This window comes from Cervus canadensis, chromosome 3 (genome assembly GCF_019320065.1).
Source record: "Cervus canadensis isolate Bull #8, Minnesota chromosome 3, ASM1932006v1, whole genome shotgun sequence".
In the NCBI taxonomy this organism is placed as follows: domain Eukaryota; kingdom Metazoa; phylum Chordata; class Mammalia; order Artiodactyla; family Cervidae; genus Cervus; species Cervus canadensis.
In genome coordinates this window covers 73,433,625-73,457,106 of record NC_057388.1, presented here as the reverse complement: position 1 = coordinate 73,457,106, position 23,482 = coordinate 73,433,625, and the positions used below count along the sequence as shown (strand labels likewise).

Below are 23,482 nucleotides of genomic sequence, written 5' to 3'. Positions count from 1 at the left end.
TCTTAATCACAGAGATAAATCTTTTTTCTCCTTTGAAGTTTGCCTATGTTGCTCTTAACAGAGGTAGCAGAAGCCCTTAAATGAGTAAAGTCCTCAGGCATGTGAGGGTGTAAAGGCTCCGTCTGTGCTCAGCCAAGGGTAAGTCAGAATTATCAGGCAGTGTTAGGACTGAGAGCAGAGTCTGACCCTTAGAGTTTTCTTATACCTCCCCCAGGGCTGTGGACAGTTTCCCTGCCCACGTTCTTGACCGCAACTAACTTTGATGAAAATGGCTGCTCTGTCAGAACCTAAAGAGGACTGCGTTTCAGAGGAGGTTAGTATAATCTTAGCACTAATACTTCAGTTTATGGGTTCAGGTATTTGTGCACCCAAATAGATGCATGTGCACATAGCCACTACCGGGTTACTTTAAAGAACTCCCTGAGTTTCATGGGAACCTCTTTAATTTTTCAGCCAACTATATAGTTTGTGTGTGTTACACTTTCAAATGACAAAAAAAAAAAATATTGCTTGCTTAAAATTGTCAACATTAATCTAATATTTTTTTCTTAATCTATTTGAAAATATTATTCTCTTTTCTTCTTAGACCCTTTCTAGCAATTTGTAAGTTTCTATAATTGCCTTTTTCTAAAGGCTTAGCCGAAATGAGGTGATTTTGCCTTCTTAGGGCATAATGACTACTGCTGAGGAAAAATAAGGAGGTTTTCTCAACTGGGAGACTAACATGTCAAAGAGTTGTTTATTACCTGAAACAACCATGCGGTTTATGGGTAGAGTTCTCTCAGATAACCTGCCTTAGGAAGATTCTGCATTGTGCCCTCAGACATCCCAAATTTGCCTTGTTGAAACACTTTGAACTGAAAAGCCAATAGCATACCCAACCCCAACAGTTATTTGGCATTTTTTGCCTTATTCCTTTGTACACTTAATTCCCACTCTTAAAATCTTTACTTGAATAATGTAGGGAAAGAAGGGAATAAAGTTATGGATAATATCATTTTCTCATATTTTTTCTTCTTACTTGGGCTGTGCAAATTAAAATGGGACTAACACTTTTCTCATTCATTGAATAAGAGTTTGTTGCCAAATATTAGAGAAAATACCCCACTGCTCTGTATTTCCTAAACAGTAAAACAGAGATGCCAGGAAATGAATTTATACTCCTGACCATCAAAATTACTCATGTAGAATTAAGGTCCGGATGTGGTAGTTATGGGTCCTGAGTTTTGTCCTCTACAAGTTTAATCCTGAATAAAGGCATGAACAAAAATCAGTGACCACTGTTCTTATTATCCATAATTATACTATAAAATGCAGCTAAGAGATAATTCTGTTGTATTTCTTGATGGCTTCCATATTCATATTAAAGAGACAATCTATCCCACATTTTGGCCTCTCAGTTCCTATGACCAACCTTCCTCAGCCATTGACTCCCATGGTTCTAGTCTGGGTCTTCCCAACACGAGTGGTTGCATCACTTCCAAATTCTCAGATCCCAGTATACCACTCTTAGACCATCATCTCCCCACTTTGCAGCTCGCTGGCCTGCCCCAAGTCTGTTGATCTTAACTACATGATCACACTAGTGTTTCACCCTCCTTAGGCTTATCGCTGACCCCTTCATCTCTTTGTCACTCTCATCTGGCAAAGTCCAACCACGGTTAAACCCAATTTTGCCCACCCTTGTTCTAGGAAGTAGAAGAATTTTTATAACCACAAATCTCAAGAGCCCTCTAGCACTCCCAAGGAGCACTCAACTTTTCCCACATTTAAAGAAGGCTATTTCATATTTTCTTCTTTTTCCTCAGAGCTATAGCACCTATCCCCTCTCCACCATGATGACCTGCTTTCTTTTGCTGAGAAAATGGAGGCCATCAGACCCCAGTCAGCTTCCCTTCACACAGCCACTGTGCTAGCCTGCCTGAACGTAGGCTCACAAGCTCTGTTCCTTCTCATTCCCACTGTCTCAGGTCAACCTGTCAATTTATACATAGGATCCTAGCTCATCTTGCCTTCTAAGAAACTCTGATCCTGAGATTAATATCTGTCTCCTGCAATTCTCCTCTCTGTTGGAACTTTCTCAGCTCATCACGTAATGTTTCTGCTCAAAATTGGCTTTTCTCTGCAGCATTCTTTCCATAACCTTCCAGTCCTAGGTGGCCTGCCCCCGCCTACTGCTGCCCCCCCTCCTTTTCCGTGTGTTTCTAGTATCACTGGTTGTCTTTCCCACCCTTGAGTTCAGCAAGCCAGTCTGCTCTTAGGGCCTTTGCTCTTCATGTGAGGAACATTTCCCCCAGATATTGAAATGGCTTACTCCGTCTTTTCATTTAGGACTTTTCTCAACGTCACCTTAGTGGTCTCTGTAGGCACCCAATGTAAAGGAGTCTGCACACACACGGGCACTCTCCAGGCTCCATCATACTTTGTTTCACTCATGGTGCTCATGGTGCAATTTCTGTGTGTTTGATCCCCCTATTAACGTATAACCTCTAAGATCAAGGATGCACTTGCCTGTCCTATTCAGAGCTGGTTCCCAGCACCAGCTAGAACAATACCTGGCATGTGGCAGGCCACCCATAAAACACTGGTACCCAATAGGTATGGTTCAAGGCCCTGGCTTGGCCTTTTAACTTGGTGGTCTTTAACGTCTCTGAGGGAGGCTCCATTTCTGAATCTACAGCAATATAGAGGGATGATAAAAATAGGACCTATTTCATTGGACTGTTAAAAGGTTGTCTGAGGATGAGATGAAATGATGCCAGGGATGTTCTCAGCACTGGCCCAGCATGTAGTGAGGATACAGTAAGAATTGATTGCTATTATGAGTCTTATGAGCAGATCCTGCTTCTCTGTGGGTCTCCTCCAGCTCTCTGGTTGCAAAAATATATAGATTTCAGCATCAGTATCATATAGAGAAGCTGAATGCATATTTGGACAATATACAGAAAAATTAAAAGCTGCAAAAATAATGAGTTAGTACCTATAAGAATGGATTTAATCCCTTCATTCAGGGTATTTTAAGAGGAAATCACTGTCCCATAAACAGTACCTGTGGGATGGATGGAGAATAGTTCAAAATGGTAGCTGAACTGTGGATTGTAGTTTAATAAATCTTTGTGAGAAAAGAACTAGGCCAGAAGTACTACAGTTTACTTCTTGTGCCCAAATGAGCCTGTTGCTTAGAGACGTTGTCTTAGAAGATCACAATGTAGGCAACCAGAGAGTGGGCCTGGGCTTCCCACACAGCCCCTGGAAAAGCAGAGAGGAGAGATAAGAGGTTCTTGATGCTGACCAATATTTAATGAAAGAGTCAGAACTCTCCTCCAGATATAGATAAAGGGAGGTACCCACTCATCACATCATCCAGCAAGTTATAGGCAGCAGGAACCTCCACGATGTGTCTAGGGGAGGGCAGCTGTTGCTGCTCTGGGGGTATGAGGGCCCTGACGTGGCAGAGTACCTGGGCATCTGTGGACCTAAGCAGGTTTCTCTTAGTTTTTCATGGAAGATGAGTATCTGTGTGCCATGTCATGGGACAGCAGACATTGCCCTAGAGAGAGATGCACATTTTGCTTAGAACCTAAACACATTTTTATATTTTAAAATACACCTTAGAAATTTTAAAGCAAGTCATTGAGGAGATAGTTTGTATGAAAGTAAAATCAGTTTATAGGCATCTTTTCAGGAGCATCATTCATTTTTCAAGGGGTAAATATTGTCGCAGTCTCACCACACACTCCTGTAGCTAAGCCGTTCACACCCCTCCCCAGGTGAGCCCTCACATTGTCTTTCTATTTAGTCAGAGGGAGTGGGTGGCTGCAAAGAGCTCTGTGCAAAATGCAGCCCTTGTCTTCCACTGATCAGACTGTCTGACACAGATGGAAAGGCAGCTGACATACTTCCTATGATCTAATTTACCCAAAGCTTTGCAGTACATTATTTTTTTTTAATTGGAGGATAATTGCTTTACAATGTTATGTTGGTTTCTGGTGTACAACAACTGGAATCAGTCATAATTGTGTGTGTGTGTATATATATATATATATATATATATGTGTGTGTGTGTATATATATCCCCTCTCTCTTGCTCCTCTCTTCATCCACATCTCACCCCTCTAGGTCATCACAGATATCATATATTAACGCATATATATGGAATCCAGAAAAATAGTACTGATGAACCTATTTACAGGGAAAAAATAGAGATGCAGATGTAGAGAATGGACTTGTGGACACAGCAGAGGAAAGGGAGGGTAGGACAAATTGAAAATGTAGTATTGACATATATATACTATCATGTGCAATACATTAATTTAATAGCTATTTTTAATAAGTAGAATTAAAGCAGGTTTTTTTTTCCTTCAACCACATAGATTTAGATACAAAGACCAAACTCTTGTCACTCTTCCATCCTTAGCTGGACTTACTGGTGGTAAATGACAAAACCTAGGTCTGAAGGACAGTCATTTTGAGGAATTTAATAGTCTGTAAGAAAGCAATTCTAAATTCAAAGAGTACAAAGAAAGAGATCAGCCAAAGGAACTCCTCTCTTTTGCTCAACACCCTCTTCTAATCAGTCACCAAGTTCTATCCCTTTACTATCTGATGGTACAAGCCTCTCCTCTCCCCTCTGCCCTTCTAATCATATTGTCAAAACTCTCCTCAGCTGTCTCCAGATTAGTTCTCTGCCTCTGTCTTTGCTTTCTAAATTCATGCTTCTCAGCCTGGGGCCCACCATGGACTTGATGACAAAAACTTGGCCTCTGTGCACCAGTGACAGATTGAATCTCAGAGGCAGAGTTTTGGATGAAGTAGAAAAGAATAGTTTTATTGCTTTGCCATGAAGAGCAGATCACAGCAGGCTCCTGCCCCTCAAAAACTGTGTATTCCAACCGAGGAGGATTTAGTGAGGAGTTTTAGAGTAATAGTTCAAGGGTGGGGTTGCTGTTAAGATTAGGGTATGTGCAGGCCTTGCACTCCTTTTATCTAGTATCAAGTAATCTCTTGATGAGCTTCTCTGGTTCCATTAATCTGCCCTCAGGTAGTCTTTTCTAAAATGAAGAATGCTGACATCTTCCATTTGTTGAGGGCTTTAATTCTGTAAAGAGCTCATAGATCTTGTTATGAGTATCCCTTGAGGCAGAACCAGGACCATGCTCTAAGGCTGCACTATTGTTTCATTCAGCCATGCATGAAATTGTTTCATGTTGTTTCATGAAACATGAAACAAGAATTGTTTCATGGCTGCATGAAGGGAATCACCGACTCGATGGACATGAGTTTGAGTAAACTCCGGGCGTTGGTGATGGACAAGGAGGCCTGGCCTGCTGCGATTCATGGGGTCACAAAGATTCATGGGGTCACAAAGAGTCACTCACGACTGAGTGACTGAACTGAGCTGGACTGAACTGAAATAATAGGGCTTCCCTAGTGGCTCAGCTGGTAAAGAATCCGCCTGCAGTGTGGGAGTCTTGGGTTCCATCCCTGGCTGCTCCTGTTCCCTGCTGAGCCTCATAGCCGTCAAAAATTAATTAAAATATCCCAAACATGACATGAGCTGGACAAAGCTCAAGCTGGAATCAAGATTGCCACGAGAAATATCAATAACCTCAGATATGCAGGGACTTCCCTCGTGGCTCAGCTGGTAAGAATCTGCCTGCAATGTGGGAGACCTGGGTTTGATCCCTGGGTTGAAAAGATCCCCTGGAGAAGGAAACGGCTACCCACTTCAGTATTCTGGTCTGGAGAATTCCACGAACTGTATGGTCCATGGGGTCGCTAAGAGTCGGACAGGACTGAGCGACTTTCACTTCACTTCCCGTCACTTTAGATAAACAGATGACCACCCTTATGGCAGAAAGTGAAGAGGAACTAAAGGGCATTGTGATGAAGGTGAAAGAGGAGAGTGAAAAGCTAGCTTAAAACTCAACATTCAGAAAACTAAGATCATGGCATCCAGTCCCATTATTTCATGGCAACTAGATGGGGAAACAATGGAAATAGTGACAGACTTAATTTTCTTGGGCTTCAAAATCACTGCCAATGGTGACTGCAGCCATGAAATTAAAAGATGCTTGCTCCTTGGAAGAAGAGCTATGATAAACCTAGACAGCATATTAAAAAACAGAATCATTTTACCAACAAAGGCCTGTACAGTCAAAGCTATGATTTTTCCAGTGGTCATGTATGGATGTGAGAGTTGGACTTTAAAGAAGGCTGAGCACTGAAGAACTGGTGCTTTCGAACTGTGGTGCTGAGAAGACTCTTGAGAGTCCCTTACAGCAAGGAGATCAAACCAGTCAATTGTAAAGGAAATCAGTCCTGAATATTCATTGGAGGGACTGATGCTGAAGCTGAAGCCCCAGTACTTTGGCCACCTGATGAGAAGAACCGACTCATTGGAAAAAACCTGATGCTGGGAAAGATTGAGGGCAAGAGGAGAACGGGGTGGCAGAGGATGAGATGGTTGGATGGATAGCATCACTGACTCAATGGACAAGCGTTTGAGCAAACTCTGGAAGATGGTGAAGGACAGGGAAGCCTGGAGTGTTGCAGTCCATAGGGTCGCAAAGAGTCAGACACAACTAAGTGACTGAACAACAACAAAGCATGACAAAACCAGCCCGCTTTTCTGTCTCCTGCAGAGCCTCATGGCCACCCCAAATTCTAGCTCAGGGATGTGGCAGGGCTTGTGGCTCCCCAAACATCAGCCTGGTGTGCTTCTCCTTGCCTTTCCTACTGCAGTTCCCTCTGCCTGTGGCATCCTTCCCCATCCTCCCCATCCTCCCCATCCACCCTCTCCCCATCCTCCCCTGCTTCATTTCCTCCTATCCAGAGGTATCCTGCTCAGAAGTCTTCAGCTTCCAGAGAAAGCCTTGGTCATGCCTCCAACTGTGAAGTATTGAATCAATCAGTTGTCAAAGATTAATTTGTTAACGGAGGATGCCAAGTTCCCCCATGACTTTCCAGGGCCTCAGGAGTGATAATGGTGGGCAAACCTCTCCCTGTAACACTTACATCAGCCGCTGACATCCTCTCTAACTGCGTTTCTCCCCTTGTGCACTTTTGCGGCACCCTGTCCAACTTCCGTGCCCCTGGCCTTTTTATTATACTCTGGAAAGATTTGACTTTAGGAAAAGTATGACCTGTAAGTGCATCAGCACACAAAACAGTTGCAGTTACAGAAGGAACATAGGGTTGTAAAAGGAGACTAGGGAGATAAGTCTTACACATATAATGTAGAACATAAATTATTTTGTATGCTGTATTATGAGGATTGTCCACACACATGTATATATAAAAAGTTGGGAAACAGAATAAACTCATCTTTAGACAGGTTAGCTATATTTCCAAGTAATTATATTATTTGGAATCATATGTATTTCCAGTTAATATATTTTTCTTTACCTCCAAACACCTTTCCAAGAGTTTTAAATTTAACACAATGAATTCAATAGTTAATCATGAGCTGCCAGTTTCTTGCCCCTAAGTGTCCTTAAAGTGTGTAAACACAAGGAATATTGTACATTCTTACCTGTGTGTGGATGTGTGTGTATGTGTGTGTGTGTGCATATGTACATGCCCTGTCTTGATCCAGAAAGAGTTTTATGCTTATAAAATAGAGGAGCATGTACTTTTAGCCAGTGAAGAGTGGGACTTCAGGATCAGGTAAGTGTGCCCATGACAATTGCAGGCACATGTTTTACAGGGGCTGCGGCAGGGATTGATCTCTAAGTGTTCAAATGGTTCTTGCTACAAAAGGAAACGGCTGGTTGTATTGTTCACAGGTTCCAGGGTGATGAAAATTGAGCACAGTCACTCAGGAGAAACAAAACTATTGTTAGTTCTAAGATCAGGCAGATGTTTCTCTCAAGGCAAAAGAATGTGTTGAAAATGAGCTCTGGGTGACCAAGGAAACAAAGTGAGGAAGGTTGTCTTAGTTTTCTATTTAGCTTAGTGCAGTTCAGATGCTCAGTTGTGTCTGACTCTTTGCCACCTCATGGACTGCAGCACACCAGGCTTCCCTATCCATCGCCAACTCCCGGAGTTTACTCAAACTCATGTCCAGCAAGTCGGTGATGCCCTCCAACCATCTCATCCACTGTTGTCCCCTTCTTCAATCTTTCCCATCATCAGGGTCTTTTCCAATGAGTCAGTTCTTCGCATCAGGTGGCCAAAGTATTGGAGTTTTAGCTTCATCAGTCCTCCCAATGAATATTCAGGACTGATTTCCTTTAGGGTAGACTGGTTGGATCTCCTTGCTGTAAGGGACTCTCAAGAGTCTTCTCCAACACCATGGTTCAAAAGCATCAATTCTTCAGAGCTCAGCTTTCTTTATGGTCCAAATCTCACATCCATACATGACTACTGGAAAAACCATAGCTTTGACTAGACAGACCTTTGTCAGCAAAGTAATGTCTCTGCTTTTTAATATGCTGTCTAGGTTTGTCATAGTTCTTCTTCCAAGGAGCAAGCATCTTTTAATTTCATGGCTGCAGTCACCATCTGCAGTGTGATTTTGGAGTCCAAGAAAATAAAGTCTGTCATTATTTCCATTGTTTCCCCATCTATTTGCCATGAAGTGATAGGGCTGGATGCCATGATCTTAGTTTTTTGAATATTGAGTTTTAAGCCAGCTTTTCTACTCTTCTCTTTCACTTTCATCAAGAGGCTCTTTAGTTCCTCTTCACTTTCTGCCATAACGGTGGTGTTACCTGCATGTCTGAGGTTATTGATATTTCTTCTGGCAGTTCTTGATTCCAGCTTGTGCTTCATCCAGCCTGTAATTTAGCATGATATACTCTCCATATAAGTTAAATAATCAGGGTGACAATATACAGCCATTCCCCAGGCTGGCACTGCTCAGTACCAAACTGTTTCAGCTGCAAAGATTTCTCCTCACTAGGAAAGGGAAAGCAGGATGAGCAGCTGGCTTCCCCCAGGCTTTGAGGCCACTACGCACGAAGATTTCTCTTGGTTTTCACGGCACCCAAACCACCAATGTCAAGATGGCTAGGAACAAGGAAGAAAAGCAGGATCTACCAATAGCTGCCATAAGGTGGGAGTGATTGTGGTTCACAATGATCAGCTGTATAAGCAAACCCAGTAGCTTTTCCCAATGAAGAAGGAACCAAGGACCAGCACAGCTGTGCTGGAATTCCTGCAGATTTTAGCAGCTTTTGCCCCACAGGTATTCTTGTTTGCTCATGCAAGCTACCTAAGTCCCTCCCTGCCCCTGCCAGAGCCTGGGAACCACAGCAGGAGCTAGCCCGGGCCTCTGAGGATGCACAAGTGCGAGATGCCATCCTCCACACCCCATGGTTGACCATCATCATCACGCATACACTTGAGGCTAGCTCCTCCAGCTGTGCCCCTGCATGCCGCCAGCCCAAACCTCGTCATCAGCCTGCCCCATGTGCGTACACTCAAGGGGAGACTGTGCAGTCACAGGACAGCACAACTAACGGCCACAGCCTCTGTCACTGCAGCTGCCTGTGGGCCCAAATCAGGCTCTGTCTTCTGTTACTGGTGCGCACCAACTCTGTCTGACGTAGTCCTGAAAGTCCTAGCCAGGCAGAAAAGAGAAATGCCACTTCACTGTTCATCAAATGATCAGTTTCATATGTGAATTTCACCTCATAAACTATTTTTAATAAAACAGAAAAAAGTAAAAATTATTACATACATACATACATGCCAGAGCAAAGATTAAAAATTCAAAAGCTTCCAGAGAGCCAGGTGAGGTCAGTATCACATTTCATGAAATCTAAGGTGATTTTAAGAATTTTAAGGCCAATCATTGATTTTCACACTGCCAGTCTAGAAAAGGCTTTCCAGTTACAAACAGGATGCTTTGGTGGATAGCCACAACCTGATTGCTGAGCCCTAAAATGGAAAGCACTAGAGTGTTAGGATTGATGCACGCAGTCCCAGAGAGGAGGGCCAGGAAGATGCTGTGTTTCTCAACAGGGTGCTAGTTTCTCAGCTTTAGTTGCTCCCTGCTGGATACTCTGATACTTTAAAAATCTGAAACCCACACTTTATGTAAACCTTCTGATTTTTAAAAATATGTTGAAAACTAATGTTTTGAAAACGCAAATATAGTATGAGCCAAAGAAAATATGTCACTGGGCCATACAGCCTGCAGACTCACTGGTGCCCCAGCAGATGCCTTTTGTCAGATTTGAATCACACAAGAGGGATAAGCCCACAGAGTAGAGTGAAGGCAACTTGCAGATTGAGGGACCAGCTGATTAGATGACCGTCCTCTAGGCAAGGGAGTAAGATCTGCAGAAAAGTGGATTGTTTGTCTTTAATAGAAGGTACAGCTTTGAATGCTGGAGGTGGGGCTCCAGGGGCTAAGGCATTACAGAACCCACTTCTGGGGCTTGGGACTGGAATCAAGCCAGTTTTTGAGATAAGAGTTAGACATCTTTCCTTTACCATTTGAAAGAGGAAGACCCTTGATACTGATACTTCTCCAGGTGTGTTCCCCCAGCAGCAAAAGTCTTACCTGAAACTTGAAGTGCAGGCTCTCAGGCCTTCCCTAGGCCTACAGAATTAGACCTTCCATGGTGGGGCCCAGCAGTCTGTCATGTATCAAGCCCTGTAGTGACTCTGAAGCAGCTCATGGTAGCGAACTTCTGCCCTAGAGCAAACAGAATGACTCAGTCATTTTTTAGAATTTGATAGTGCTTGTCATGTGCCCACTTTCAGAGTAGTCTGTAGATGCAAGAAACTGTGTTCAAAAGAATAGCTAAAGAATCTAAAAGTCATCAGGGAAAATCTGGTGTCTGATTACTCCTAGCTAGCATCCTCCTTCCCAGTATTTCTTATCCTTTTTAGGAAGCCAAATGCCTCACCTCTCAAACATAGCAGTCCTTCGCCTCAATCAGATCTGCTCCTGGTGTTAGTATCTGTCCCCAAAAGTAGTCAGTATAAAGAAAATCATCTCTAATTAACACACTGTGTCCAATTCACACAATGAAAGCTAGAAGAAATGCCTCATTTTTCCAACCCCTCTCTTTTCCCCCATTGTGGTTGGCGGAAGAACCCTGAAATTAGGAAGCCTGGATCTTGCCTTCAAGGCAATAAGGAAAGCAGAAGGGGTGAGGACTCTGGAAGCTGACTTGGTGACTGCAGGATCAGAAGGCAGAGATGAACAGTAAGAATATGAACCAAATGTGAACAGAATATGAGCAAAAGAGAGCCTACTAGTAGCCAGGCTGGGTCTGAAAAAATGACCCCAAGATTCCTCCCACTTGAATTTTGGGAAGTCATTGATGTAAGCTCAGCTTTCAAGTTTGTTAACTGCAGTGAGGATCATGAGGAATGTCTAATTTGCAATCTGTTAAGAGTGTGTCCACAAGAACTGGCTTTGTGCTTGGCACACCATCAGCTCTCATCCCTGTCACTTGTCTTCTTGCCCCTTGGAAGGGCCTTCTAAGTCTTTCAATCACAGGTGTCCTGAAGGGTGGGGAAATTGCCTGAGGGTGCAGTTGACTGTTGGAATTTTATGTTTCATTCTTTTAGCCCCTAAAGATGGCTTTTTCTTTGAGTTTACAGGACTTTCTGTGGGAGGACTTCAGATGAACTAGGTCTAACCACCTAGTCATCATATTGTGAGGATTCCATGAGGGAGATGTTCTCCAAAGTGCTCTGTAAACATTTGTGAGGTGTGTTTGTTTATTGGTTGCTCTTTGGAACATTTCAGAGATTTGGTGGTAGAAATGGAACTTAGGCTTTTGATTGGATTGATTTTTGTTTTGTAAGGTGCCTTGAAGGCATATCAGCTTGTTTAATAGACTTTATCTTGGACACAAAAGATATTGAACACAGGAACCACTGATCTTTGATCTAAAATGGAATCCCTGATTCCATACTCTTGGTTACTGACATGCCATGACTTGAAGATTTTATTAGTTATAATGTGATGCTATTTTGCACCTGATTTTTAGATTCACATTATCAACTATGGAGTCTTGCACTTTTTATTTATAGGAAAATTAAAGTTATCTTGGTCAGTTGAATATATAAAGGCTCAATGAAAGTCATGAATTTCATCCCCTGGTGTTACTGATGTGTTAATTGTTCTGTAACTAAACCCAAAGCTAATCAACAATTTGGGCTCAAAGAAGTCATTATATAATTAGTTGGGAGTAATAGTGGCTATGTAAACAGAGTTAACATGTTAGAATCAAGCATAACATGTTCACACCCCTTTGGAAATGCCATGTGTGCTAATAGGGAGCTTCTCCCACTTTTACCAAAGGAAGTTAACCCAGATCTGGGGCACATGGAGAAGCAACTCAGAGTGGTCTTTCACATGCAAGAGAGTTCTTTGAAAACTCCTGTTTACCTTCAAAATGCATCTATATTTTGTATTCAACTTTAACTTTCCTCATGTTTGCTTTTAAAATAGATTTACCCCAAATTCTGGGTAAAAATGGTGCTCCAGGACAGGCACCCTTTGCCCCTGGCACATTTATCTACCCCTGGGAATAAGATCACACCTGTATGAGAAGCCTCTGTGTTCTTGGAGACTGGAAGATGAAGCATGAAGGTTAAAGAGCACATATGATGGGGTAATTGAGACACATGTGTGTTTTTAGCAAACAGCCTCATGTTCATGCAGAGGTATTGTGAAAGGAAAGCTAGGATTTGAATGGTGTTGTAGGGATCTAGTGAGAAGCGAGGCTGGTCAACTGAACCATGTGTCTTCATGCTTCTGAAACGGAAGTTTCCCTGCAAAGGTAGGAAGACTTGATCATCACTCTCTTTTTTACTGAATTTCACTTTTGGGCTTTACAACAGTATGTGCGTTCATATTTATAACTTCAAAAAGCAGATGTAAAGAGGACATGAGAATGGGAGTAGGAGAGATACATGTGAATTAATCCCAAAGGTCTTAATTCAATTCCAGGAGCCTTCTTGATAACCCTATACAATCTTCTGCTGGCCACCAACAGATTTGGCTTTTTTAAAAATAAAATTATATATATATATTTTTTTTAATTGCAGCGAAGTGTTTCACTAATGAATACATTGTAATTTATTTAGCATTCCCTTATCCATTAACTTTTCATTTCCCCTCCAATCTTTTGCTCTATATAAACAAAGCCACACTAAATTTCCTTTTATACACAGTATTTAACACACAACTGAGTAATTTTGTGATAAATTCCTAGACATGAAATTAATGGTCATTTACCAGCTCTCTTGGGGATATGTGTGTATCAATTAACACTCCCCTCGATAATGAGTGAGACTGCCTGTGTCTCCACACTTTTGGGCACTATATCAGTTAAGAGCAAATTGGATACCATACCAGTTACTTAGAGTTTCATATAAGTAATTGTTAAACAGATTTTAAAAATCTGTTAAGAGAATTAAAACAAGAACCCACTCCAGTATTTTTGCCTGGAGAACTCCATGAACAGTCCATGTGGTTGCAAAGAGCTGGACATGACTGAGTGACTAACACTTTCACTTTCAAGGTATCAGTATGGTAGTAATTGCAAAAAGAAGCTGCCACCTCTAAGGCTGGAGGAGTTAGTGAAGAGATTGAAATAAAACTTAGAAGCTTAAAGAAAGGAGCTTACAGTACTGAAATGCAGACCTCTTTGGGGGAGGATTTTATTCAACAGTGCTGCAAGCTTAGAGGAGGGACCCCAGGGACCCAGACCGGACTTCTGAGGTTATTGATGCTGCTTCACTGAGAGGGGAAAGATCAGACTGACTTTTCAGTGTTGGAAGAGTATTGGGAAAAACCCACAAACTGGATTTAGCTGCTGCAGTGGTGAAGCACTGAAGCCCCAGGTGAAAACAGTTGCTGGGGTAATGTGGACGGGAACAGGAAGCAGAGAGGGCAGAGCTAATCTCTTTTCCTTCTTCCTCTTCCCCTCTGGTACCTCCTGTTGGCAGAGCCTGTGCAGGCACCAGGTGGCAAAGCAGAGATGCTGTGAGCATTCTCCACTCCAGCATCACAGGGCCTAGAAGGGTGGGAATTGAGTCAAAAGACAGCTCAAAACCTAGCAGATCACCCCTGTGAGTTCTCAAGCTTTTTGCTTATTACCAATGTGACAGGTGAAAACTCAGCATTGATTAGCATTTTTTCTTATTGTAGTCAAGGTCAAATACTTCTTAATTTTTAGAGTTGATTCTCCTTTCTATTAATATAAACTGTCTTTTGATATGCTTTGTTCATACTTGTTTTCTTTTGGTTGCTGTTTTTGTTTCTTAGACAAGAAAGAAATTAGACTTTTGAATATGTGAGTTGAAAATACTTATCCAGGTTTGTCATTTATCTTTTGATATATGGTGGCTTTTCCAAGTATGCGTTTTTATTTTTACAGAGTTGAGCTTATCAGTGTTTTCTTTAGTGACTTCAGGGTTTTTCTTCACTGGCAGGAAAAACTCTTCAGGTTTGAGATCATAAAAATATTCTTCCATCTTTTCCCCCAATGCTTTTAGGATTTTGATTTTAACATTTAAATATTTGATCAATTTGGAATTTTTTTTCTATTATATAATATGAGGCATTACTCCAAATGCATCTCCATCTTCCAGACTTACTATCCAGATGTCCCATTTTCTCCACTGATTTGAAAATTCACCTTTATTATATTTCCTCCTTTTTTGGGTCTATTTCTGTACCTTCTATTTTGTTGCTATGACTGTTCGTGTACCAGCATCACACTGTTTTAATTACACTAGCTTCATAATATGGTTAAGTATCTTTCACAGCATTTCTTCCTCATTATTTTCCCTTTTTATTATAGAAACTTGTTTGTTCTTGGTTTTTCTTTCTCAAATAGGAGAATTTGAGTTAGCTTGTCCAATTTTAAATGCTATTGGTAGTTTCACTGCGATCCCATAATGATATAGATTAACTAAGAACATACTGAAATTGTTACCATTTTTGAGTTTTTCTATTTAAGAATATGGTATACCTTTTGGTTTGTTTTTCTTCTTTTGCATATTTCTTCAATATATTCCAAGGTGCTCACACTGCCTTTTTTCTTCTTATTTGTGGTCACATGCATCTTGACTTGATGTCTTCCCATACCCCAGTTTTACCTCCAGTGCATATAGCAGCCATACTTCATATATTGTGTTCAGCGTTATCGACATCTTGTGGTTTTATTAAGGATGGAGTTTGCCTTTTGTTTTTCTTCTTGTTGCTTTTGTGTGATTGGTTCATAAGAGAATAGCAGGAACAGCTTTTTCCTCTTATTTAAAACTCAGATGCTATTTCATTTACATGTTCATGCACTCTGGGATTCTATCATGTTGACTGCAAGAAATCCAGCTTTTATCACTAAATATTTCTAGGAATCTTTGGAATACTAAATAGTTCACAGATATACTCTGAATATCATTGCCACCTCATCTAGGCATGTCTCTCAAGTACTTCTCAACCACCTGCAGTTAGCATTGCTCTATCTCAAGTCAGGTATCACCCTTTCATCTATTTCAACTGCTTTCAACAGGGGGTAAATATTTCCCTGGGGGTACATGATGATATTCCCAGGGGTAACAAGAACAATTATTTCAGGTTCTTGGTTTCCATATGCTTACTTTCCTGAAATTGATCTGCCTGAGAATTGCCAGTGGTCTGTAGGTTCTTTCTTCCAATTTCTCCTTCCACCCTTCCTCTTTTATATGTCGTTAAGAAAAGGCATGTGTCTTTGTCTCATCCATTCTAGATCATACTATGTATATTGGCTAGAGGATGGAACAGCATCCAGGGAGCAACCAAGTGGGCACTTCAGAAGACTACAGTAGTGCTCGTGTTGAGAAAGTGAATGGCTGCAGTGATAGGTCACAAAGGCTTTTGCAACTTAGTAGTTCCAGTTCTTCAGAGAAGGCAATGGCAGCCCACTCCAGTGTTCTTGCCTGGAGAATCCCAGGGACGGCGGAGCCTGGTGGGCTGCCGTCTGTGGGGTCACAGAGTCGGACATGACTGAGCGAGTTCCCTTTCACTTTTCACTTTCATGCATTGGAGAAGGCAGTGGCGCCCCACTCCAGTGTTCTCGTCTGTAGAATCCCAGGGACGGCGGAGCCTTGGTGGGCTGCCGTCTGTGGGGTCACACAGAGTCGGACACGACTGAAGCGACTTAGCAGCAGCAGCAGCAGCAGCAGTTCCAATTCTTGGCTTTCATTAACGCTAAAAGAAGATTTAAAGAAGTTGTGCATGGAGAGGCAATTTTAATTAATTTGTATTGATTGATTACTATGTTTTTGTCTTATATGTAGCTTGTAAAGGATTAAAGTAAATAAAAGATGTTACTATAATTGCACCTACTGTATAAACAGTTCTCTCAAACACTTATGTAACAAGGAAAAAAAATGGATAAATTCTATCACTCTAGTAATGAACAATGTTCATCCATGTAGATATAAACTAATTTCTTTTACTGAAGTATATTTAATTTACAATATTATGTAAGTTTCAGGTATACAGCAAAGTGACTCAGTTATTTTTTCAGATTATTTTCCATTGTAGGTTATTATAAGATATTGAATGTAGTTCTCTGACCTAAATAATAAATCCTTGTTGCTTATGTATTTTATGTATAATAATTTCTATCTGTTAATCTTTACTCCTAATTCATTCCTTTCCTCCCTCTCTTTATCCTTTTTTAACCATAAATTTTCTGTGTCTGTGAGTCTGTTTCTGTTTTGAATATATATAACTTTGTGTTTTTTATTTTTCACATATAAATGATATCATATAATATTTGTCATTCTCTGCCTGACTTACTTCACTAAGTATGATATTCTTTGTTTTTCTTCTTGGTGTCCTTAGATTCCTCTCTTCATATTTAACTTTTGTCTTTTTAATTATGATATGACTTTGTGTGGGTTTTTTAGGTTCCTGTACCTGGGTATCTGTTTCCTTCTTTAGATTTGGGAAGTTTTCAGCCATAATTTCCTCAGATACATTTTCTATTCCCTTCTCTCTTTCTTCTCCTTCTGGAAACCCTATTATGTGTAGGTTTGCACACTTCATATTATCACATAGATCTTGCTTGTCGCTTTTGTTTTTTGGTTTGTCTTTCTGTCTGCTCTTCTGATTGGGTGATGTCCATTATTCTGTCTTCCTGTTCATTATTCTGCATTATTTAGTGAACTACTCATTGCTTTTAGATCAGTTTTTATCTTGGCAGTTGAGTTATCTAATGTTGATTGTTTCCTCTTTACAGTTTCTGGTTCATGGTTACAGTGATCTGCCAATAATAATATTTATTCATTCCTTCAGCATTTTAGGGACTTCCCTGGTGGCTCAGACAGTAAAAGCGTCTGCCTACAATGCAGGAGACCCAGGTTTGATCCCTGGGTTGGGAAGGTCCCCTGGAGAAGGAAATGGCACCCCACTCCAGTACTCTTGCCTGGAAAATCCCACGGATGGAGGAGCCTGGTAGGCTGCGGTCCATGGGGTCGCAAAGAGTCGGACACGACTGAGCGACTTCACTTTCTTTCACTTTCAGCATTTTTATTACTTCCTTTTTGAACTTGGGGTCTGGTAGCCTGAAGAGGTATTTCATTTTTTTGTTCTTTCAGGGAATTTTTCTTATTCTTTTAATTGGGAGTTTTAAAATTTTTCTGTCTCTGTGAATTTAGGAGAAAGTTATCTATTGTGGTCTTGAAGGGCTCTTTTTATGTGGGAGCATCCTTATGTAGATTGTGCGAGTCCAGTATTTTTGGTGCAAAGGCTATCTTCTCAGTTTGCTGGCTGTTGTAGTAGGTGTGATTGGTCTGGTGCCCAGAGCCTGCACTGGATGTTGGGCAGGGCCTCCTCTTTGCTCCATGGCTGTCACAGCCTTGTCATGGGGCAAAGTCCTCTCCCCAGCTGTTGGGGTGGAAGCCCTATGGGTTGGGTTTCACAAGGTTCCATTTCTTTTGTGTCCTCATTCCCCAAGGGGCTGAACACTGAACCCACACGGCTCTGTGGTCACAGTGAACCTATGCTCTGGCTGTGCAGGCGTCCACAGTTTTGCCCATAAGTAACCCAAGGTCATATACCTTTTTCTGTTGTGTTCATCACAGACCCTAGTGCTAGACTGGTGGTGGAGGCCAGAGCACTGTGACTGCAGGAATCAAGGTGGTTCTGCTGCTTCCTGGGACCGCCTCTGCCTCTTTGGTAGGGCTCTCCCCAGCCTTGTTCACTCCAGATATGGCTCCAAGCTGCCACGTGAGGAGTGTTCCTGTCAGGAAAGGAACTACTGCATACTCCTCCCCAGGGGCAGCCCACCAGGAACACTGAGTCCATCATCAGTCCTCCCATAAAGCTGGAGTCGCAGTTTGCTGTGACACATGATGACAGTGGGTCTGAATCTGTTGACCTGGGCCCCACCTGGCCCCACCCGGCGCCATGCTGAAAACGCTGGACTCCCATCATGTATCAAGCAAACTATATCATGTATCCAGTGTGGCATCCTGGACCATGCTCCAGGCTGTCTCTGTGCCCCTAGACTGAGTCCTCTCCAGGGTCCCTCCTCCCAAGTCTCAGTGCCTGGCCACTGTGTGTACTAGCAGCCCTGCTGAGCGTGCATTTTCTGCTGGGAGGTACAGAGATAATTTCTGTACAAAATAAACCCTGATACCGTGCACTGTGTCTGAGAGGTGGCATCACAACCATGTGCCTGGTGGGTGGAATAACAGATGGGGATCAGACAGACTGAAAAGCCAAGGGTATGTGCAGACCAGAGAAGATAAGCAATTCCCTGATGTGCTCCCTCTGTCTCAGGTTGTTGTAGGGTGAGACTGTTTTGGCTGGGTTTCCATACCATTTTCATAGTCAGTAAATGGTAGAGTGTCTCTTTGTGAGTACAATAGATTTCTTAACTTCAGACAAGCCTCTGGAGCTCATCTTGAACAAAAAGTTGGAACGTACAACTTTCCCAAACACCGTTACTTCCTGGAAAATGTTTATCACATCTACTACTGCCTCCCTCTTGTATCATCAGTCTGGCACTGAGATGACTTGATAAATAATGTTAACAAAAAGCCAAGAGTTAGGGAGAATTTTGTGGAATTTAAAATGTGTATCTCCCTTCTGAGCTTGGTAGCTTCTGAAAAATATACCTTATCTTTTTGTCTGCATACCTGTTTCAATGCAATATACATGAAGAACCTTTTTGTAAATACCCTGAATACCCAACAGAAAAATCTGTAAATATGAGGATCAAAATATGTATGCTGTAAGTAAGAAATAACAAATACTATTCTTTGTTATCATTGCATGTTTAAGCTCATTTAACCTAGGAAGACATATGCAGTTTAATCCTACATCTTGTAAAAAATATAAATTGGAATGCATACACTGTAGACTTGTATCTACAAGGCTCTATTAAAAGTAGAGTTTCTGTTGTGCTCTCAAGGAATTTATATTCTGAGATGAAACAAGTTAGATGTTGACATCTTTAAACTAGAATTAGGAACAGTCAGTTGTAACTGTCCCACCTAGGCAAGTACAGCACCAGAGGGGGATATGGCCAGCCTGCCCACTTCGCCCATGGCCCTTGCCCAGGTGTAGGCTTGAAAATGAAGAAAAGTCTTCAACATGAAGAAATTTTGAATCCTGATTAGACCCATGCATACTGGCTACTTTGAGAGCTAGAAGAGTGGTCCAGCCTGAGGTTGCAGTCTGCTGTGTTTGCTGACCTCTGCGGCTGTGGGTCAGCCAGGTGAAGAGAAAGACGTCCAGTGTGAAGAGGGCTGATACCTCAGACCAAGCAGTATTCCAACTCACCCCATTCCGTATGTCACCCACGTTGGCTCCATCTGCTGGGCAGCCCCGCATCCCTGAGATGCATCTTGTATGTGGACCTAACAGCAGACATACTGAGAAGATTGGCACATGAGCTGCAGCCCATCATAGAAGTCCACCAGGGGCACCTGCTTAACAAAGAAGTGTTCTAATAATCATTTTGGACTCTCCTTGGGCCGAAATTATGAGCCTTAGTGATGCCCAGTCATTACTCTTAGTCTCAAATAAAGCAAATTGACGGTCACATCCAATCACAGCTCTTTCAGCACCAAGAATATTGACAGGCAGAGAGAGATTAAGCTCACACAACCTAGAAACAAAGAGACTTTGAGTGAAAGGTCACTGAGTTTTCTGTTTTTCCCTTCTTTGGTATAGCTTATCTACTAAAAAGTGGACCTGGTAGAGATTTGCTTTATATTCAGATTTTTTTTGTATTATTTTCTCCAAATATGTAACATATGCAAAGGTAACTCTGCCTTTGAATATATACTCAGAATCATTTCAGGGTAAAACTTGCCTAGAAGAGAATGGAAACAAGAACTCTAGCTGCTTTGATTAATCCATTAACAGATCAATGTTGAGCAATGATGGAAAATAAAACATTTTAGCAACCTGATTTGCAAATACCTACTAGATGAAGATGGACTTCGCTTGTGGCTCAGATGGTAAAGAATCTGCCTGCAATGCGGGAGACCTGGGTTCGATCCCTGGGTTGGGAAGATCCCCTGGAGAAGGGAAAGGCTACCCACTCCGGTATTCTGGCCTGGAGAATTCCATGGACTGTATAGTCCATGGGGTCGCAAAGAGTCGGACACAACTGAGTGACTTTCACTCTCACTAGATAAAGATATACCCATGTAACAGCTGTGTTCTGAAACTTCCCAGGAAAGCAGTTAAATAAAGAGACCTCAGAGTAGCTTCTTAAGGTCATGCTCATGCTCCTCCCTAATAAACAAAATTTCCTGGGAATCTCTAGATAGTAGTACAGATCAAAAGAAATGGAGATAGGGCAGTTTTAACTATACTTTGCTAATAGAAACACTTTGTAATTACAACAGTAAACATCTATTGACCTCTCAACTTTACTGCCTTAGGGTCTGCTTTAATAAATACCTTTTTGCAAATTTAAATATGAAAAGGAATTGTTTACATAGGTGGTTATAAAGGACCTCTGATATTACACTAATTCTGTTTGCTGATTTCCATTTCTCTGAGAAGTACCCCTTCATCCTCACTAGCATTTCCCATTCTATTACTGGAAAAGACATTAGGTTGCTAAAAGCTTATGCTAATCGATAGTAGCCTAATGAAATCATTGTACTTCTGTGTTTGTATTCTGTAGTTACAGAAATGACTGATTAAGCATGCTTGTATTGGAGTGTATCTATTTCAATGCTTCTTTTGCTTGTCTCCCATTTTCCTTCTTACAGATTTTTAAAAGCATTGGTTCTGATGAGACCGTGCAAGGGCAAGGAAGTCGGAGGCTGATCAGCTTTTCTCTCTCAGGTATGTTTTGCTCATCTGAAGGCCTTTGCGGAGAAAATAAGAATGTCAGTCAGCAACCAGGAGACGTTTTCAGTTTGACTCTTACCTACAAGTTACTCACCCTTTTGCCTCAATTTCTCCATCTGTAAAACAAAATTTTAAAATATATTTTAAAATTCTCCTTGACCTCATAAATATTCTGGAGAGTTCAATAAGGAATAGGTGCATTCCTTATGATGAAATGATGAGAAGCTACTTCTTCTCATTGTCCTCCATTGCTAAATAGCAGTAACTGAGAACTTATAAGGTGGAGGTAGGGAAAATCTGAGACAAGAAGCAGCTAGCAGGCCTTTATCTAAATAAAATCTCACATGAAATCCAGTTGGCAAAACAGAAACTGAACTGCTCAAAACAATGCATCTGTGGAAAGAGCAGAGATTTCCAAATAAAGTCATATCTATTGTTAATCATATCTAGTTAATAGTTAAGAGTCATTTAATTTTTTTTAGTTTTCATCATGTACCATAGTTCTGGAACATATTAGTAGGGAAATTGGCTAAATCTTCTTTAAATCTAAAGTAATTTCAAAATTAAAAATATAAAGAAAAACAGTTGCTCTAGCAAAAATGATATAGAAAGTTCAGGGCCCCGTTCCCTCAATTTTACTCACAGTGGTCTTTGCAAAGACACAATGGCATGAAGCTTTAGAACTCTATCAAGCCCAGTTTGAAAACTATTGCTTTAGCTCATTGTCAAACCAACAAATGGTTTGTAGGCCATTAATGTCAGAGATCTGAGATCAAAGAAATGAATGATTGTTCATGAGTGTCCTTGGAAGATGAACAGTCAACTAGGGCTTTTCATGTCTAAGTGAGCCCCCAGTGAAGCAAACATGTGTCTAAAGATCCACTGATAAGTGATAATAACAAGGTTAATGTACAAAAAGTCAGTCACTTTCCTATCTACCACAATGAACAAATGGAATTTAAATTAAAAGCACAAATCTATTTATATTTAGCACCTCTCCAAATGAAGTACTTAGGTATAAATCTAACAAAACATGTATAAGCTATATATAAGGAAAACTGCAAAACTCTAATGAATTAAATCAAAGAGCTAAACAAATGGAGATATATTCCATGTTCATGGATAGGAAGACTTAATAGTGTAAGGATGTCAGTTCTTCCCAAACTGATCTGTAGAATCAGTGCAATCCCAACCAAAACTCCATCAAGTCATTTTGTGAAAACTGACAAATTGATTTCTAAAATTTATAAGGAAAGGCAAAAGACCCAGAAGAGCCAACACAATGTCAAAGGGGAATATCAAAACTGGAGGATCAATGCTTCCCAACTTCAAGACTAACGATAAAACTGCAGTAATTGGGAGGGGGATTGGGATGGGGAATACATGTAAATCCATGGCTGGTTCATGTCAATGTATGACAAAAACCACTACAATATTGTAAAGTAATTAGCCTCCAACTAATAAAAATAAATGAAAAAAAAGCTGCAGTAATCAAGACAGTGTGGTACTTGTGGAAAAAAAAAACAGAAAAATAGATAAGTGGAATAGACTAGAGTACCCAGAAATAGTCCCCCATATAGTCAGCTGATCTTTGAAAGATGAGCAAAGGCAATACAGTTGAGCAAAATAGTCCCTTCCACAAGTGGTACTGGAACAGCTGGACATCCACATGCAAAAAAAAAAAAAGAATCTAGACACAGACCTTTATGCCCTTTAAAAAATTAACTGAAAATGGATCGTAGACCTAAGTGTAAACCACAAAACTATAAAACTCCTAGGAGATAACATAGGAGAAAGCCTAAATGAGCTTCAGTAGGGTAATGCTTTTTTAGATACAACACCAAAGGCATAATGTATGAAAGGAAAAATCGTTAAGATGGACTTCATTAAAGTTAAAAACTTCTCTGCACAAGACAATGTCAAGGAAATGAGAAGACAAGCCACAGACTCAGAGAAAATATTTGAAAGACACATCTGATAAAATACAGTTAATTCAAAATATACGAAGAACTCTTAAAACTCAACAATATGAAAACAACCCAATTGAAAAATGGGCCAGAGATCTTCTGGTCTTATCAGATATCTCACCAAAGAAGCTACACTGATGGCAAATATTCATATGAAAAGGTGCTCCACATCGTATGTCACTCAGTTCAGTTCAGTCACTCAGTCGTGTCCAACTCTTTGTGAGTCCAC

At 41.1% G+C, this 23,482-nt stretch overlaps 1 protein-coding gene across 4 annotated transcripts in view; it reads left to right on the top strand.

Moving 5' to 3' along the window:
* Positions 1 to 23,482, top strand: part of HECW1 (HECT, C2 and WW domain containing E3 ubiquitin protein ligase 1) — a 443,461-nt gene that overhangs the window by 257,701 nt on the left and 162,278 nt on the right. For 3 of the 4 annotated variants that reach the window (XM_043463510.1, XM_043463512.1, XM_043463511.1), the window contains exon 5: positions 21,205 to 21,280. In XM_043463510.1, the coding sequence (XP_043319445.1) occupies positions 21,205 to 21,280 (76 nt within the window). Of the gene's footprint in view, positions 1 to 187; positions 314 to 21,204; positions 21,281 to 23,482 lie in introns of those variants that run through there. The other variant, XM_043463513.1, reaches the window with a different exon arrangement.